The 20,667-nt window shown below is 38.4% G+C and overlaps 1 protein-coding gene across 4 annotated transcripts in view; it reads left to right on the top strand.

Moving 5' to 3' along the window:
* The window catches only part of MYO5A (myosin VA), a 222,693-nt gene that overhangs the window by 119,673 nt on the left and 82,353 nt on the right, over positions 1-20,667 (top strand). For all 4 annotated transcript variants that reach the window (XM_024232523.3, XM_054531491.2, XM_024232521.3 and 1 more), the window contains exons 9-13: positions 1,154-1,260; positions 9,043-9,308; positions 10,103-10,184; positions 14,447-14,587; positions 19,439-19,564. In XM_024232523.3, the coding sequence (XP_024088291.2) occupies positions 1,154-1,260; positions 9,043-9,308; positions 10,103-10,184; positions 14,447-14,587; positions 19,439-19,564 (722 nt within the window). The remainder of the gene's footprint in view (positions 1-1,153; positions 1,261-9,042; positions 9,309-10,102; positions 10,185-14,446; positions 14,588-19,438; positions 19,565-20,667) is intronic.

The following is a 20,667-nucleotide window of genomic DNA, read 5'->3' as shown; positions in this document are numbered from 1 at the left end:
TGGACCAGGACCACTGTGGGCCTTGCTAGAAATGCAGAATCCCGAATCCCTTCTCAGACCTACTGAAACATAATCTGCATTTTATCAAAATCTATTGGCGATTCATATGCATATTAAAAGTTTGAAAATCACTGCATTTCTTCTCGTGCTAAATCTGTTTGTAAATAGTAAATTTGTGAATTTGAAAAAGCCATACAGAGGTTGCAGTGAGCTGAGATCACACCACTGCACTCCAACCTGGGTGACAGAGTGAGACTGTGTGTCAAAAAAGCAAAAAAGAAAAAGCCATAATGCAGGAGATGGTAAAAAACATTAATTATAGGGTCATTACTGAATTATCCTTTCTAAGATTACATATTTGGAAATAATTTCACTGCTTCTATTTGCATGTAATTATAGCTAATTTTCTGGAGATTCTTATGTTATTTAAAAATGAAGCCAGATCTGATAAAAGCTGAAAGCTGTCCAGCTTTCTCATCCTGCCTTATCCTTCAAGTTCTGTTCTGATGCTGTATTTGGACGCATACTCATCAGGCTGGGATATAGCACCAGCTCAAACACTTCTAATCTTGGTGTCTCTTTGACTTATACTTGGTCTGTAGTTTAAAGAAGTAATTAAATAATTACTTTTTAAACAGCCTTAAGAAGTAACAGCTTTATTGGGCTGTATCTGGAGCAGAGATAAATAGAAATGGTAATACTATTAATTTTAAACCCAGTGTGTGACAATGATGACAATAATTTGTTTAGCACTTACTGTGTGTCATGTCGTGTATTAAGTATGCTATGTGCATTTAATCTCATTTAATCTTCACATACTTTGAAGTAGTCACTATTATTTTCATATCTCAAATGAGAAAATGGAAGCATAGAATACTGAAGCTACCTGTCCATTTGAGATGATAGGTCCGTAGCAGAGCCAGGTCTCAAGCCAGATCAGCCACAGTCAGCAGCCATGTTATCCATCCATGATGCTAAACTGCATAATGTGTTAATGTCAACAAAGATGAAAGTGTTGTTAGCTATGACACATTATAATATGCACAACATCTGGCAATATTCAGGAATTAACAATAGGCTTAAAATTGTTTGCTGTAATTGTTTAGTTTCTATTCTGAAATTAATCACTTGTTCATTCACTCTCTTGTTTCAGGAATTAGTGAATCTCATCAAATGGGAATTTTCCGAATACTTGCTGGCATCCTTCACTTAGGCAATGTTGGATTTACATCCCGAGATGCAGACAGCTGCACAATACCTGTAAGTTCAGAGTAAGCTTTAGTGGGATGACAGTTGAATTGTGTTTTAGATGTGTAGATTGTTTAAAGAAGTAATATAGTTTAAGTCTCTCTATCAATATTATCAGAAATATAATTATCAAAGACATATATTATCCAAAGGAGAATCTCAAACTGAGAATAAAGAAATATGGATTCTAATCTCTGGTCCATAGTGATTTTGTGTGTGTGTGTGTGTGTGTGTGACAGAGAGAGAGAGAGAGAAAGAGAGAGGGTTGGATAGATGAGATTAGTGACTATGATGCAGATGTGGCCCCACAAGATCAGAAACTCATGGAAGTTAAAGGTATTAGGGATCATATCATGCCCTTACTGAAATGTTTCAGGACTCCCCACTGCCTTCAGAAGTAGACCCAACACCTTACTTGGCATGACATGACATGAAAGGACCTTCATGACTGACCCCTGACTTCCTATTGAGCTTCTTTCTCATTGCTTCTCACACTCTACATCCAGCCATTTCCATGCCAGGCTGTTTCTCTCTCCTGGCTTTGCTCAGATTCTCCCTGCTGGGGTACGTACATTGCTCTTCTTCCCTAGCCAGCTCTTACTCACTTCTCACAGCCAGATCTCTAGCATCTCTTCTTAGATACACACTCACCCTTCTGCTTTCGTTTATTGTAGCTCAAATCACATTGTTCTATAAAGGTCTCTCTTGCTTGCCTTTACCCACTAGGATTTGAAGTCCTTGTGGATAGAGCCATGCTATTCATTGTGGTATTCTTAATTAAGGCCTTAATTTAAATGTTTATTCAACTCACTTAGTTGCCTTTTTTCTCTGAATCTATAGCCTCTTGTGTAAAAACAGATTCTCTACTCCTGTAAGAAAAGAATCTATTTCTTGTCTTTTCTGGATATAGTACTTTGATACTATATTAGATGTGTGAGACATGATATAATATAAAATAAATGACTTTATGATTTAAAGAGAAAACTTGTTCCATAACTTTTTTTTTTTTTTTTTTTTTTTTTTTGAGACGGAGTTTCGCTCTTGTCACCCAGGCTGGAGTGCAAAGGCATGCAATCTTGGCTCACTGCAACCTCCGCCTCCTGGGTTCAGGCGATTCTTCTGCCTCAGCCTCCTAAGTAGCTGGGACTACAAGTGTACACCACCATGCCCAGATAATTTTGTATTTTTAGTAGAGACGGGGTTTTGCCATGTTGGCCAGGCTGGTCTTGAACTCATGACCTCAGATGATCCGCCCACCTTGGCCTCGCAAAGTGCTGGGATTATAGGTGTGAGGTGTGAGCCACCACATCCAGCCTTGTAACTTATTTATTAGTCCAAGGGCCAAGAGCTAGATGGGCAGACAGTTTGGTTTACAGAAAGCTTGATCCTCATGATTTTCTTTATGAATATTTGAGGTGTAATTTTCCTAAGCCATGGGTCCTAATTTTAGATGCATGATTCCTCCTCCCCTCCCCCAACCTCTTTTCCTAATGGTGGTTTTGTAAAAGGCAAAATGATGATTCTAATTTAAACCCTGATTTCTTCTAATGAAACATTGCTAGTCTTTTAAAAAAGAGCTTTGTTGAGATATAATTCATATATCATACTCATTTAAAGTGTACCATTAAGTGGCTTTTAGTATATTCACAGATATGTGCAACCATCACCACAGTCAGTTTAAAATATTTCCATGACCTCAAAAAGAAACCCAGTACCCTTTACTTATTGTTACCTATGTGTCTATTTCCCTACCCCTAAGCAACGATAAATCTGTTTTCTGCCTCTATAGATTTGCGTGTTCTGGACATTTCATATAGATGGAATCATATAATATATGGTTTTTCGTGACTGGCTTCTTTCAAAATCCATCCGTGTTGTAGCACATGTCAATACTTTATTCTTTTTTATGGCTGAATAATAGTCCATTATATGGAGATACCATATTTTGTTAATCCACTGGTTGATTGATGGATATTTGAGTTGTTTCACCTTTTGGCTGTTATGAATAACACTACTCTGAATGTTGGTATACAAACTGGATTTTTTAAAAAGAACTCTGATTTCTGCATCACCGTCTTTCATCTTTGCCCTTGTGACCTTTCCCCAAATGTCAAGCTTCTCCTAATCAAGAAAGTCATGACTAATGTTATGTCATGTATATCACTTCACTATGAGTCTTACCTAAAATTTGAGTGTACTGTTTTCCTATTTGAGATGTCTGGAAGTTATTAATATCATCTTGGAAGAATAGTACTTATAATGTCCAGAAGTTCCTTCCATCCAGTTCTTGTAATTCTGTGATTTTTATTTTCTAACCAGTGCTTGTCAACTTTGTTGATTTGATGATAGCTATAAGTACTACAATTTCACTATTTGGGGTAGGTGGAGATTAAGTTAGTTTTTGTTTTGTTTTGTTTTTTGTTTTTTTGTTTTTTTCTTTTTGAGACGGAGTCTCTCTCTGTCGACTGGTCTGGAGCGCAGTGATGCGATCGTGGCTCACTGCAACCTCCACCTCCCAGGTTCAAGCTATTCTCCAGCCTCAGCCTCCCGAGTAGCTGGGATTACAGGTGTGTGCCACCATGTCTGGCTAATTTTTGTATTTTTAGTAGAGACAGGGTTTCACCATGTTGGCCAGGCTGATCTCGAACTCCTGACCTCAGGTGATCTGCCTGCCTTGGCCTCCTAAAGTGCTGGGATTACAGGTGTGAGCCACTGCGCCTGGCCTTAAATGAGCTTTAAAAGTTACTGGTAAGATATCTCTGTTTGATAGTTCTGCCCCACCTTGAAGGCATTTGCTGAACCCAGTGACCTTGAGCTTTGGGTTTCATAGCCAAGTGAGCTACAGAAGACAGGACCCATATAAACAGGGGAACACAAAGACTCCTGCCTAAAGCTGAGACCCTAAGTGGGGAGCTAGTAATCAATTTGCCCACCACCCACTCCAAGAGTATAAAGAAAACTTAACCTGACCCACACTTTGGTGCCAAGTAGAGCAGAAAACTAGCTCCCTAAAAATTTATAACAACAAACTGACTCTCACACATATTCATTCCCAGACTGATTTCATAGTTCCTGGAAGGTCTCAAAAAACTACATACAGAAAATATAGCTTAAATTGATCCTGGGCTGGTAGTGGCCTAGGCGCCTGACAGAAGCAACTGCAAATCTACTTTGGAGGACCCACCTTCAGTCTAGGCCTCAGTGGAGTCCCATCACAAAAGTTACAAGAAATATTGACTCACAGTCAAAAATCACAAGTCCCCCAATGAAACAAAATAGAAGGAGCTAGGAGAAATGACAGATAGCAAAGTCATACCTGCTAAGAATGCCAAAATAAATTAACAGCAGATTTGGCACAACTGAAGAGAAAACTGATAAGCTAGAAGATAGATGTGAAGAAATTGTCCAAAATGCAAGATAGGACCCAAAGACAGAGCACTTGAAACAGTAGTTAAGAGAGAAGAAGGACAGAGTAATAATGTCTATTTTAATCTAATGAAAATTCATAAAGGAGAGAAGAGAGAGAATGAAGCAGACATAATATTCCAAGAGATCATTACTAAAAAATTTTAGAACTTGTGAAAATGACTAACCCACATATTCAGAAAGTCCAGAAAATCCCAGTTAGGATAAATAAAAAGAAATCTACTCCTAAGCACATCATAATGATATCAAAGACAGAGGAAACTTAAAACAGAGAGATTAAGAGACTGCCCTTGAAGAAATAGCAATTAATCTGATAGCTCACTTCCCAGCTGCAGCTATAAAAGCCAGAACACAGTGGAATAATATCTTCAGTGTGCTTAGAGTGGAAACTATTAAGTTAGAATTATATATCCAGTTAAAATATCTTTCTAGAATGAATTAAAATTGGAAGCATTTTCAGACAATTAAGAACTTATGAGCGGCCAGGTGTGGTAGCTCACACCTGTAGTCCCAGCGCTTTGGGAGGCTGAGGCGGGTGGATCACCTGAGGCTAAGAGTTTGAGACTAGCCTGGCCAACATGGCAAAACCCTCTCTCTACTAAAGATACAAAAATTAGCTGGACATCATGTGAACGCCTATAATCCCAGCTACATGGGAGGCTGAGGCATGAGAATTGCTTGAACCTGGGTGGCGGAGGTTACAGTGAGCCAAGATTGCGCCACTGCACTCCAGCCTGGAGGATAGAGCAAGACTGTCTCAAAAAAAAAAAAAAAAAAAGCTTATGAGAATCTGCTGTCGCCAGTGAGCCCTCACTAAAGGAAATATTAAATATTAAAGGATATAGTTTAGGCAGAAGGAAAGTGATCCCAGTTAGAAGATCTAAGATGCAAGAAGAAATGAACTAAGAAGTTAGCAAAATGTGGGCAAATGTAGATAAAATTTGATTAATTAAAATAATAATAGTATATTGATCTGGTAAAAGATAGAATTCCCACAAGACATGTATTAATTACAAAGGGAAAGATAGTTATCATTACAGTCAAGAAACCTGGCAGACATTCCCTTAACCAAGTGATCACAATTGATAGTACCAATATTTGGACCAATCAATATCACATAGCTTTGGATATGACACACTGAGCAGAGTGCAACACCACTTCTCTGGTATTTCTGCCCAAATCTAATCATGAGGTAACATCATAGAGACCCAAACTGAAGGAGTCTTCAAAAAGTCAAGGTCACAAAAGACAAAGAAGAATGAAGAACTGTTCATGTTAAAGGAGACTAATGAAACATGATAACTAAATTCAGTGCATGATCCTGGATTGAATCCTGGGCCATAAAAATTAATTATTTTTTGTAGAGAGCACTGTTAGGCCAACAAAGGGAATGTGGTAAAATGTTAATATTTAGGTAATCTGAGTGAAGGGAATTTTTTGTACTATTCTTGCAACTTTTCTGTTAGTCTAAAATTAGATAAAAAGTTTAAAATATAAAATGAATCTCCAGCCCCCTACCCTGCCACCCCACACAAAAGGTAGAACTAAAGTATTGGATAACAGAGGATAAATTGGAATGGATGTTTGGAGTTAGTGTTACTTAATTACATTATGTTAATTATAAAACAAAATAGTAACAAACCTTTCAAACTAGTAGAGAGGAAAATGGATTCAAAAAAATCAAAATATAGCAAGAAAGAGGGAGAAAAACAAATGTTGAAAAGCAGGACAACCAAAAGAACAAAATAAGATAGAAATAATTAAAAATGGACTAAATGCTCCAGCTGAAAGATTTAGATTGTTAGACTGGTTAAAAAAATTCAGATATAACCATGGAATACTACCCAGTCATAAAAAAGAATGAAATCATGCCCTTTGCAGCAACATGGATGCAGCTGGAAAAGATTATCCTAAGTTATGCAAAAACAGAAAACCAAATACAACATGTTCTCACTTATAAGTGGGAGCTAAACACTGGGTGCACATGGTCATAAATGGGAACGATAGACACGGGGGAATACAAGAGAGGGTTATGGTTGAAAAAAACTACTGATTGGTGGCTATGCACATTACCTAGGTGATGGATTCATTCATACTCCAAATCTCAGCATCACACAATATTCCTTTATTGTGTACATGTGCACAAAGCTGCACATGTACCCCCTGAGTCTAAAATACAAGTCGAAAAAAGAAAAAAAAAGTTTCAGGTATATACTTTTAAAAGAAGCATTCCTAAGATATAGAGATACAGAAAGGTTGAAAAAAAAAAGTTTAGAAAAGACGTGCTAGCTAGGACAAAACTGGCAGCACTGTGCGGGTATTGAACAAAATAGACTTTGAGGCCAAAAGCAGTGCTAGAGGGAAATAAAATGACTTTGCAATGATAAAGATTTTATTCACTGTGCGTGGTGTGTGCCTGTAATCCTAGGAGACTGAGGCAGGAGGATCTCTTGAGCCCAGGAGTTTGAGGCTACAGTGAGATACAATTGTACCACCACACTCTAGCTTGGGCAGCAGAATGAAATCCCATCTCTGAAGAGAACAGATTTTATTCACCAGGAATATGAAATAGTGCTAAACTTCTATATACTTAATGACATAGCCTCAAAAGATATATAGCAAAAATCAACAGAAACCACAGGAAGAGACAAATTTGCTGTCAGAGTGGGAGATTATTGACTTCTCTTAATTATTGATAGGTGAAGTCCAAAAATGAGTAAAGCTGTGGAGAATTTAAACCAAACAGTTGACAATCTTGATGTAATAGGACAATAAGGTAACAACATTCAAGTAGAATATTTACAGAGTGCTGACCCACTTTTTTTTTTTTTAATTTTAAGAAAATTGAGATGGAGTATCGCTCTGTTGTCCAGGCTGGAGTGCAGTGGCACTATCTCAGCTCACTGCAACCTCCACCTCCCAGGTTCAAGCAATTCTCTTGCCTCAGCCTCCCTAGTAGCTGGGATTACAGGTTTCTGCCACTACAAGCAGCTAATTTTTGTATTTTTAGTAGAGACAGGGTTTCACCATGTTGGCCAGGTCTGGTCTCAAACTCCTGACCTCAGGTGATCCTCCTTCCTTAGCCTCCCAAAGTGCTGGGATTACAGGCGTGAGCCACCACACCCAGCCTGACCCACTTTTAAATGATGCCGAATTCTAAATACATACATATATATGGCTGCTTATTTAAGGGAGTTGATCAGGCAGTGGTGCTGATTTGTATCTAAAGTGATTACTTGGGAGAAAGGGGGATGAAAGAAGGAAGGGGTGCTTGAGTGTGAAGAGTCTAGAGATGAAGGTGTCAGGAGACCCAGGTTCTAATGCCAACTCTGACATCAATTGCCGGCTGATTTTTGACAAGCTATTTGTTCTCTTGGATCCTATTTCCTCAGTTATCCACCAGAGACAATGTTCACCCTCCCTATGCCCCAGGAATGTTGTCAGATTCGGGGGATACATGTGATTGAAGATGTTGAAAAATATAATGTACTAACTGGATTAAATTAGACGTATTTATCAAACATCTACTCATGCAAGGCTCATGGAAGATATTCTAGGGGGTACAGGGATATGTAAGTCATGGAAGTCATTCTAATCTAAAAAGTCACACAAATAACTATCAAGTTACCTGCTTACAATCCTTCAGTGGCCTCCCATTGCTTCAAGGATAAAGACCAGCTAGGGTATAGCCTCTGTCTGTTTCTGTGATTTCAACTCACGTTTTCTCCCTCATTCAGCTTCGATCCTTCCTATTGATGATTTCCTTCCCACCACAGAATGTTTTTGCCAGCTGTTTCCTTGGCTTGGAAAATCCTTTTCTCCTCCTTTCACCCAGTTAGCACCTTCCTTTTCTCAAGGCAACTGTTTCCTGCTTCCAAAATAGAGCATATTCCTCTCACATGGACTCAGCATAGTGTCCTTGGTCTTTGTGGTATTTTTCATTTTAGGGAGCAATCATTAGATTAATATCCATTTCCCCGAGTGTCTATAAGTTCTAGGAGGGCAGGGACCGTGTTTGTTTTTGTTTTCTGGCGCATAGTAGCACTCAGTAAATAATTGTTGACTAGCTGACTGATTTTTTGATTGAATGAATGAAGATGCTTTAAGAGAGATACAAACAAATACTATGAAGAGTCAAAGGAAGAGGGAATTTTTGAAGTGAGCCCCAGAAGAGAATGCAAAATGCTGCCTAGATGCCAGTTTAATGGATGAATGTGATTATTATCACTAATCAACTTTGAGTGATCTTGGTGTTTGTTATAACAAAGAAATTGCTGAATTTTATTTGTTAACTCTTTGTTAACATTTTCCGGGAGATTCTTATTTGATTTATCTGGTCATAGGAAATAACTCATTATCTTTTGGCAGCCCAAGCATGAACCTCTCTGCATCTTCTGTGACCTCATGGGTGTGGACTATGAGGAGATGTGTCACTGGCTCTGCCATCGGAAGCTGGCTACTGCCACAGAGACATACATCAAGCCCATCTCCAAGCTGCAGGCCACAAATGCCCGCGATGCTTTGGCCAAGCACATCTATGCCAAGCTCTTTAACTGGATTGTAGATAATGTCAATCAGGCTCTCCATTCTGCTGTCAAACAGCACTCTTTTATTGGTGTGCTAGACATTTATGGGTGAGTATGTTTGGCTAATTGGTCTGCCAGAGAACATTTCTTTCTAGAACTTATCTAGTAACTCTGAGTGGGCATTTGATTCTGTTTCCTACTGGTAAAGAGAAGGGAAACTTTGCCTATGACAATTCAAGAATACCTTGATGATGGTGATGCAATTGCATGTTGCTTAAAATTTAACTAAAACAAAAAAAAATAGTTCAAATCTGGAGCGAATTTACTTAGCTAGTGCATAGACTTAATTGGTTTTCAGATGCTCATGTAGTAAATTATCACTGAAATTCTAAAAATCTGATTTTATTTGCTAGTTTGCCTTATTTGGGTACCTGTCTTTAGCTGTTAAAATCCTTCCTTCATATTTGTGCCTGTTTCATACTTAATTTTTCATTCTCTGGTTCTCTTTTTCGAAAGAACCTGTAGGATCTCTGTTTCTATTTCCCTCCTGTATGTGTGTAACACCGTGAGTCAGTATATTGACAAGAGCAATGGCTTTATCATAATTCTCATGTTCCCCACTTGGGGGTGAATGAGCCATCAAAAACTCATAGTGTTGAACACCTCTGCATGCTGGGGCCTTTGAAAAAAAAAAACCTCTCTGCTGCATGGCTGATACTCATCTGCTGGGTACATATTCCTTGTTACTGACTTAGAAATCTTTATCTTCACTGATATGGAAAGAAAGTTTTACAATGTTGGGGAATGTCCCATTTCTTTCTTCCTAATGTGTATATTTTGAATATTTTTAAAAAGCTTTTTGTTCCTTTTCTCCCCTTTTCATATTATTTTTGTGGTTACAGATTTGAAACATTTGAGATAAATAGTTTTGAACAGTTTTGCATAAATTATGCAAATGAAAAACTACAGCAACAATTCAATATGGTAAGAATGTTCTTCCTTGAATAATATTCTGCTATAAATTATTCTCTTGAATTCCTAGTCTTTGTTTAAAAGCTTATCCCTGGAATGAAGTTGTGAATTAAAAGTATTATATGGAACTTAGAACTGACGATTAATGAATGGTACGACATTAGAAAAATGTTTTATGGGCCAGGTGGGATTCAAGGTTATCCTTGGATTGCAGTCTGATAATAATGAAAATTTGGGACAAATAGATTGAGAGAAGCAGGCAGTGTATTAGGTAATTGCTTGGGAGTATGAAGCTTTAAGCCCAAGGATATCTTTCAGTTTGTTATTTTGAAGTTTATTGTATGTGGAATTATGACCATCTTAATGCTTACTTGCTATATTAGCAAGATGTCAGAACTAAAAAGCAGAATTTCACATATTCTCTTTTCAACAGTCTGGGACATTCACTGAGACAATGGCAATGGGAATATTTTGAGTGGCTCTTTTGAAGTAGTAATATTAAATATCTTAGAGGAGTATTTTGGTGTTGGGAGATTCAGAGATGCTTAAAAATCAGGGGCAGCAGATTGTAATAGTGAAGGACACAGAGCCCAGAGGTGAACTGTGTGAGTTGGAATCCTACCCCGTGTCAGTTATCTAGGAGACCTTGGGCAAGTTGACCTCTCTGGGCCTCAGCTTCCTCATCTGTAAAATAGAGATAATAATAGTACCTGCTGTGTGTGGTTTTATGGATTAAATGAGTTGGAATATATAAAGTGTCCGTAATTTGCCAGGCACAGTTCTAAGTGCAAGAGTGGGAGTGATTCTTAGTGTTGATGAAAGAGGATATTAAAATGAGACACCCATAGGAATTAGAAGATAGAGCTGAAGGGCAGGAAAGACACCCTTAATAAATCCTCATCTTGTAAAGAGAGAGGTCTGGTGGTATGGTTTGTAGTTGATGCACAAAAACCAGATGTTTAAAGACACTGCAAGTTACAAATTTGGTAAAAAAACAAAAGAGGATCTAAAAATAGTAATATAGGGAGAATAGTGGAAGAGCAGGAAGGAGGTGGTGTATGTGAATTTAGCCTTGTTTGTGTCATAACGAAATCAGTAGATGTTTCATAGTGATAAATCAGAAGGTAGCTGATAAGCATATTCTTTAGAAATATGTAGGTAAATATCAGAAGAAATACCTAAGGGAATTAAAAATGGTTGCCTCTAGGGAGTGAGACTGGGGTTGGGGAGAGATGGGACAAGGAATTGCTACTTGTCATTATAAAACCTTTTAGACTGTTTGTTTAAATATTCCGTATACTTTGAAAAAACTTGAACCATCTTTGTTTAGCAAATTAAGCTTCTTACCACAGTGAAATAATGTAGAAGTGATCTTAAAACTTTAGGCTTATGACTATTTCCATAATAAGATGACTACTAATATGATTTGCATCTCTGCTTAAAGAACATTAATAAAAACTTATCAGAAACTAAACTGAGCATTATCGTTTCTCAAGGTGTTCCTGAGTTTCTTAATACTTTAGTTAATGCCACAGCCTTCCACTCTTTCCCGTTGTGTTTCTGCACAGAGTGACTGGAATGTAAGGAAGCAATGCCAGCCTCTTCAGGAACTGGCTAGTTTGTCTGTTTTTCAGAGGCCTCCTGTCTGCATGTGTGTTTTGGTCTCTTGCGTCTCCTCCTCTTTCCTGCTGTCTGTCTCTATCCACCTGTTTCGCCTTCTCTCTTCACATACCCCCTTACATTCTGCATCTTCGATTCTGCCCAACTGCTCTGCCCCCTCTTCCTATCCGATGTCAGGTTCTTTTCTTCTAGTCTGTATACATCTTCTCCACTTCAAGCTTTCTCCTTTCTCACTCACTTTAAACTTCCTGTGAACCCAGCAGTGGTTGGAATGCTCTTCTCGTCCTCTTAATTTGCTTATCTCCCATTCATTTTGGCTTCTTTCAGTTTCAACTCCCACTACTAATTGCCTCATTATTTTCTTGTTTCCCAGTTCAAATACCTGAGAGAGAGAATCTGATTAACACTGTTCATTTTTTCATCAGAGGTCTCTAGCAGGAGACTGCCCTCACGTACCCACACTGGTTTAGTCAGCTGTGACTAGGAACGTGGGGTCTCACAGTATAAATAACTTGACTGCATAGGGCTGTTACCTGATCTGGGGATGTAGGTGGGGGCAGTCAGCATGAGAAACCCCTTGGTTGGCATGCTTAGTGTTTGAAGGCATTACTATGTTGACCAAGAATCTCTTGCCATATTGAACTTCATGCCCATATTCTTTGACAGTTGAGCATCCAAAATTTTAAAGACCCCAGGAGCTTTTCCAAACTAGACATGGAGATGTGTGTGAGAAATATGCTCTATTTAGTGTCTAGAGCAGTGTTTCTATTGTCAATATTGAGACTACATATAAATTAATGAAATTTTTAAAAACAGAGCACATTGTTTTGGAAGATACTCGTACCATCAGTCAGGGTGTCCTGCTGACATATGGTGCCCTATTTGCCTTCTCATTAATCAAAAGAACAGAAGAAATTTGCTTTCTTATTAGCATGACATAAATATTCATATGGATGATTGTTTTTTGTTAAAGCTTATAATAGCTCGTTAGACTGTAAACACTGCAAATGAGGCCAGGCACGGTGGCTCACGCCTGTAATTCCAGCACTTTGGGAGGCCGAGGCAGGCAGATCATGAGGTCAGGAGATCGAGACCATCCTGGCTAACATGGTGAAACCCCGTCTCTACTAAAAATACAAAAATTTAGCCGGGCGTGGTGGCACACGCCTGTAGTCCCAGCTACTCAGGAGGCTGAATCAGGAGAATCGCTTGAACCCGGGAGGTGGAGGTTGCAGTGAGCCAAGATTGTGCCACTGCACTCCAGCCTGGGTGACAGAGCAAGACTCTGTCTCAAAAAAAAAAACCACAAAAAAAAAAAACAAAAAAAAAACCAAACACTGCAAATGAGCCAAGAGTGGCATTACAATAAGTACAGAATACAGTGGGAAAGTTCCAGACACATGAGGAGAGTATGCATTGGAAATCTTGTGGCACATAAGTTTCACAGGGCATGGGGTCCTAGAAAATATGGGTTGTTTGATCGTCATCACAAAAGTCTTTTCTTCCCACAAAAATAGCAAGATTTGTGAAAGAACCAAAGGAGACAAAAGAGATAAGTAAAGGAAGGCAGAAACTCCCTAAGAATGAGTAGCAGTCATTAGTACAGCATCTGTAGACACTAGAAGTGGTGGTGTCAGCTGCATTGGCTGGGCAGTGGCTGGGCAGCAGCCTGAAACAGGAGCTGTGGCAGTGATTGGATTTCCCTTCCCACCTGGACTAGCTTGGCTGCCATTCATCTTTAGAGACTCGATCACACAGCCCTCCTCAGGGAAGCCTACCCTGACCAGCCTGTGTCCAAACTAGATGAGGACTCTTGCTCTTATAGTTCACATTATTTTCCTTTGTAATATTACTACAGCTTGTGATTATATTCCTTATGTTTATTTGGTTTCTGTCCGCTTCTCCTACTTGTCTCCAAGCTCCATGAGGGCAGCATCCACATCTGTGTTGTTGCCCATGTGCAGTGACTGGCACATAGTAGACAGTTAATACATATTTTTGTGTGAATGGAGATAAGAAGCAATGGTGAGGACAGTGGCTGAAGCCTTCATCAGAAATAGCAATGGACTAGTAGTTGCAGTTGCTAACAGAATTTAATGTGGAAGCCAGAAAAGTGAGTCATAGACTCCATGACTATCACAGATAATCAGGGCAGTCACAAGAAAGACCAGTCATTAACTAATTCTGAGCCACGTGAACTTCAGCACCACAGTCCCTTAGGAGAAGTACTTTGTTATGCTGAAAGCATTGCCCAGCATGGTTCAGTAGCCTGGAGGGCGTCAACATAGTTGTTAAATGCCAGCTAAGGCATTCCTGTGTCCCATGTTGTTAGCAGCACTGTACGATAACTTAAGAAGCCAAAAGTACATAGTGCAGTTTTGAAAATATACATAATCAAAAGATCACAAAGATTGCTACATTGATCAGCTATTTAAAATATTTATATACCTAGATTTACTTGTTTACCAAGAATCCTACGTAGCTGAGGTTTTCCTGTTGTTTTATTTGCTTTCTCTGTGTGTAAATCATGCTTCTCCCATGAGGTTGTTGTTGTTGAAAGCCACAGATTATCTCAAATTATGTTGGTATCATCTTGACTACATTCTTTGTTACAATGATCCAGTAATGACTGCTTTTTTTCTTTTTCATTTCAGCATGTCTTCAAATTGGAGCAAGAAGAATATATGAAGGAACAAATTCCATGGACACTCATAGATTTTTATGATAATCAGCCTTGTATTAATCTTATAGAATCGAAACTAGGCATTCTAGATTTACTGGATGAGGAATGCAAGGTAAGTATGATTTCCTGGGGTACTTGGTTTATCAAAATAGATGTATCAAGGTCAGAAGATAAGTGGGTTCAAGGAGAGATTCATTAGTATATCATGGAATGCCGTCGTGGTGACAAGTAGGGGGTTATGCTTTCATTCCAAAGGGACACTAGACCCCAAGGGTTCTAATTGCAAGTAAAACTAGGAGAATTTCCCTCCTCTTTTCAGCTGATTCTAAATTACATGAAAAATTGACGTTAGATACTAACAATTTTAGCCACTTTTGTTATTAATTTGTTTGTATTTAGTACTTTTTGTTCAGTGATAGAATTTAAGGAAATGCAAGAAACTGTGCAGAAGATATTTTGCATGACAGTTCTAAATAGTTATAATTGTAAAACTAACTAGTTGTTCCTTATTACTGACATATTTGAGAGGGATGGAATTGTATCTTTAATATTTAAAGATGCAGCATGTTGGAAAAAAGCATTAGATCCCCAGCTTTACCACTGAGTGATCGTAGGCAAACCTATTCTTTCGCTTTATTTCTCTTTAGTTTATATGCAGTAAGTTACAGTTTAGCACAGGTGTACCCTCCTAAGCATCCAGACTTCCTACAATATTAAGGATGCATGTGATAAAAAGGTTCTCAGCCTCACTTGAGATTTTAAAAAATGCAAACCAAAGCAAAAATGGTACATCGCTCTTTACCCATCCAGTAGGCAAATTTAAACTTGATAACTTTCATTTGATAATACTAAATGAATATTGCATATATACTCATGATGAAAAGCATGAATTCATTCAACATACTTTATAGGATATTTGACAACATTTATCATAATTTTAACTACATACCCTTGACCCAGGAATGGAACTGCTGGGAATTCCACCTTTGATTATACTTGCAAAAGTATCCAAGGTATATACATATAAGAAGAAAACTGTGGCAGTTGTCATAGTAATAACAAAAAAATCAGTAACAACCTAGTAGCCATAAATAATGCAGAGAATACTATTGTTGCAAAGTTGAAAAAAATACAAGGAGTGTGTAGAATTATCCTATTCACGTACATGCCTTCAAAGAGAGTTAAGAAGGCCGGGCATTGTGGGCTCACATCTGTAATCCCAGCACTTTGAGAGGCTGAGGTGGGTGGATATTTGAGTTCAGGAGTTTGAGACCAGCCTGGGCAATATGGTGAAACCCCGTCTACAAAAAAATACAAAAAATTAGCTGGGCATGGTTGTGCACCTGTAGTCCCAGCTACTTGGGAGGCTGAGGCAGGATAATCACTTGAGCCTGGGAGGCAGAGTTTGCAGTGAGCCGAGACTGTGCCATTGCACTCCAGCCTGGGTGAAAAGAGTGAAACCCTGTCTCAAAAAAAAAAAAAAAAAAGGAGAGGAAGAAATAATTAAGTTGGAGGAAATGGCAAGAGGAGACTACTCTCCATTTTATATCTTTCTGAATTATAAAAATGTTTCACTATGTACAGATGTTACCTTTATTTGACAGAATTTTTTTAATTTAATTTTTAATTTTTGTGGGTACCTAGTTGGTGTATATATTTATGGGGGTACATAAGATTTTGGTATAGGCATGCAATGTATAATAATCACATCATGGAAAATTGGGTATCCATCCCCTCAAGCATTTATCTTTTGTGTTACAAACAATCCAATTATACTCTTATTCTTAAATGCATAATTAAATTATTATCAAATACTAGGGCTTATTCATTCTAATTTTTTGGTACCTATTAACCATCCCCCATTTTCACTCCTCACAACCTACTGCTACCCTTCCCAGCCTCTGGTGACCATCTTTCTATTCTTTGTCTTCATAGGCTCAATTGCTTTAATTTTTAGATCCCACAAATAAATGAGAACATGTGATGTTTGTCTTTCTGTTTAACAGAATTTTAAAAACATACATAATAGCCCTGATATTTCAACTTTAACTTGGGAGGCTTTTTTTTTTTTTTTTTTTTTCTGAGACGGAATTTCGCTTTTGTCGCCCAGGCTGGAGTGTAATGGTGTGACCTCTGCTCACTGCAACATCCGCCTCCCAGGTTCAAGGGATTCTCCTGCCTCAGTCTCCTGAGTAGCTGGGATTACAGGTGCCCGCCACCTCACCTGGCTAATTTTTTAAATTTTTTTATTATTATTTATTTTATTTTATTATTATTATACTTTTAGGGTACATGTGCACAATGTGCAGGTTAGTTACATATGTATACATGTGCCATGCTGGTGTGCTGCACCCATTAACTCGTCATTTAGCGTTAGGTATATCTCCTAATGCTATCCCTCCCGCCTCCCCAAACTCCACAACAGTCCCCAGAGTGTGATGTTCCCCTTCCTGTGTCCATATGTTCTCATTGTTCAATTCCTACCTATGAGTGAGAATATGCGGTGTTTGGTTTTTTGTTCTTGTGATGGTTTACTGAGAACGATGATTTCCAGTTTCATCCATGTCCCTACAAAGGACATGAACTCATCATTTTTTATGGCTGCATAGTATTCCATGGTATATATGTGCCACATCTTCTTAATCCAGTCTATCATTGTTGGACATTTGGGTTGGTTCCAAGTCTTTGCTATTGTGAATAGAGCCGCAATAAACATACGTGTGCATGGGTCTTTATAGCAGCATGATTTATAGTCCTTTGGGTATATACCCAGTAATGGGATGGCTGGGTCAAATGGTATTTCTAGTTCTAGATCCCTGAGGAATTGCTGCACTGACTTCCACAAGGGTTGAACTAGTTTACAGTCCCACCAACAGTGTAAAAGTGTTCCTATTTCTCCACATCCTCTCCAGCACCTGTTGTTTCCTGACTTTTTTTAATGATTGCCATTCTAACTGGTGTGAGATGGTATCTCATTGTGGTTTTGATTTGCATTTCTCTGATGACCAGTGATGATGAGCATTTTTTCATGTGTCTTTTGGCTGCATAAATGTCTTCTTTTGAGAAGTGTCTGTTCATGTCCTTTGCCCACTCTTTGATGGGGTTGTTTGTTTTTTTCTTGTAAATTTGTTTGAGTTCATTGTAGATTCTGGATATTAGCCCTTTGTCAGATGAGTAGGTTGCAAAAATTTTCTCCCATTTTGTAGGTTGCCTGTTCACTCTGATGGTAGTTTCTTTTGCTGTGCAGAAGCTCTTTAGTTTAATTAGATCCCATTTGTCAATTTTGGCTTTTGTTGCCATTGGTTTTGGTGTTTTAGACATGAAGTCCTTGCCCATGCCTGTGTCCTGAATGGTAATGCCTAGGTTTTCTTCTAGGGTTTTTATGGTTTTATGTCTTACATTTAAGTCTTTAATCCATCTTGAATTAATTTTTGTATAAGGTGTAAGGAAGGGATCCAGTTTCAGCTTTCTACATATGGCTAGCCAGTTTTCCCAGCACCATTTATTAAATAGGGAATCCTTTCCCCGTTGCTTGTTTTCTCAGGTTTGTCAAAGATCAGATAGTTGTAGATATGCGGCATTATTTCTGAGGGCTCTGTTCTGTTCCATTGATCTATATCTCTGTTTTGGTACCAGTACCATGCTGTTTTGGTTACTGTAGCCTTGTAGTATAGTTTGAAGTCAGGTAGCATGATGCCTCCAGCTTTGTTCTTTTGGCTTAGGATTGACTTGGCGATGCGGGCTCTTTTTGGTTCCATATGAACTTTAAAGTAGTTTTTTCCAATTCTGTGAAGAAAGTCATTGGTAGCTTGATGGGGATGGCATTGAATCTATAAATTACCTTGGGCAGTATAGCCATTTTCACGATATTGATTCTTCCTACCCATGACCATGGAATGTTCTTCCATTTGTTTGTATCCTCTTTTATTTCATTGAGCAGTGGTTTGTAGTTCTCCTTGAAGAGGTCCTTCACGTCCCTTGTAAGTTGGATTCCTAGGTATTTTATTCTCTTTGAAGCAATTGTGAATGGGAGTTCACTCATGATTTGGCTCTCTGTTTGTCTGTTATGGGTGTATAAGAATGCTTGTGGTTTTTGTGCATTGATTTTGTATCCTGAGACTTTGCTGAAGTTACATATCAGCTTAAGGAGATTTTGGGCTGAGATAATGGGGTTTTCTAGCTATACAATCATGTCATCTGCAAACAGGGTCAATTTGACTTCCTCTTTTCCTAATTGAATACCCTTTATTTCCTTCTCCTGCCTAATTGCCCTGGCCAGAACTTCTAACACTATGTTGAATAGGAGTGGTGAGAGAGGGCATCCCTGTCTTGTGCCAGTTTTCAAAGGGAATGCTTCCAGTTTTTGCCCATTCAGTATGATATTGGCTGTGGGTTTGTCATAGATAGCTCTTATTATTTTGAGATACGTCCTATCAATACCTAATTTATTGAGAATTTTTAGCATGAAGGGCTGTTGAATTTTGTCAAAGGCCTTTTCTGCATCTATTGAGATAATCATGTGGTTTTTTTATTTTTAGTAGAGACGAGGTTTCTCCATTCTGGTCAGGCTGGTCTCGAACTCCTGACCTCAGGTGATCCACCTGCCTTGGCTTCCCAAAGTGCTGAGATTACAGGCGTGAGCCACCACACCTGGCCAGCTTTTGTTGTTTAAAAAACAACAACAACAACAACAGCAAATTTATTTGATGATTTTTCATATAGGCAGATTGAACTGCCCAAAGATTGGGCTGAGTTGCCCATGAGAAGGTCTCAGTCATACTATTCATTAGTAATTGGTTATTGGCCTCTAACAATGAAATGTGGAAGGAATGAACTCCTAAATTGAATTGTAAAAGTTCTTAGGTAAAGCCAAAAAAAAAAAAAAGATCTTTTGACAGCTGATGCATTAGAGGAATCACAGTATTTACCTTGTTTTCTTTCTTCCTTTTTCCCGTGAATATAGATGCCTAAAGGCACAGATGACACCTGGGCCCAAAAATTGTACAACACACATTTGAACAAATGTGCACTCTTTGAAAAGCCTCGTCTATCAAACAAAGCTTTCATCATCCAACATTTTGCTGACAAAGTAAGGAAGCTTTATGTCAGTTTTCCTTTTTGAATACTTAAATGTGGAAAAAAATCAATAGTCAGGAGGTATCTTTTTTTTTCTTTTGCTGATGTTTGCATTCTTTAGGGCTCAAGGGACAGTAATCTTTAGTGTTGACCTGTTGGTTTTCTCTTCCATTAACCTAAATTGAGTTATTTGTGAAATAAGTATGGGTCTATAATTCTGAAATCCAGGAATTTCTGTAAACTGTTTTTTTTAATAACTCATTTAGCTAAACCTGATCTCTGATCTGAGTTAACATGAGATTATTTATAGTCTGTCTTTATTTCCAGTTAGGCTGGAAATATTCATATTTCACTATAGAAATATGAATATGTTTTGTTGTAGATCATTGCCTTCCATTCTGCTGGAAATATGAAAAAATGGTGTATGTACCTACTACATCTCTAAATGCCTGAAAAATTCTGAGTCCTAAAGCATAGCTGATCTCAAGGGTTTCAGAATAGCAATTATGGACTTGTGTCACCCTCTGCAATTGATTCACTGGGTCCCTTCTAATAAGGCATACTGTCTTACTGCTTCACAAGTTCTATAGTGTACTTAGCAAATCACAAGCAATGAAAGTAATTTATATTTCAAGGAGATTGTGATATAGGCTTTGGGGTAAGTTTCACAAGGTCTTCTTTAGGGATTGAGGACTTTCTAAGTCTGCCCTAATTCCATCTAGAAGCCTTGAGATGACCCTAGGGCCACCTAAAGGTTTGTCATGCAAGCTTTGACCCCCTTGAGTGGCAGACAACTGAAGTTGCTGGAGTTTTGGAAAAGAAATAGTCCATTCTCAAGTAGTCCTGCTTTACCAAATCATACAGTATTTCCCCAGCCTTCACCTTCATCCATCAGCAGCTTTTCACCTCTGTCCCCATCAGACACTCATTTGTTCCTTCTGATTCTCACTGCTGCTGTAATCTCTTCTAAGAGGAAACACACCTGCTTGATGGTAACCTAGGTTGGAAGGAGATACAAGGAGTCAGCCTTGGAAGAGCTCTCTGGCCAGCATGGGAGAAGAGGATCTACTTATGAATCTGCTCACCCACTAACTGAGAGGATCTTTTAGATCACAA

Source organism: Pongo abelii, chromosome 16 (assembly GCF_028885655.2).
Source record: "Pongo abelii isolate AG06213 chromosome 16, NHGRI_mPonAbe1-v2.0_pri, whole genome shotgun sequence".
Classification (NCBI taxonomy): Eukaryota; Metazoa; Chordata; class Mammalia; order Primates; family Hominidae; genus Pongo; species Pongo abelii.
The sequence above is the reverse complement of the archived record's forward strand: the minus strand, read 5'-3'. Positions and strand labels throughout refer to the sequence as shown.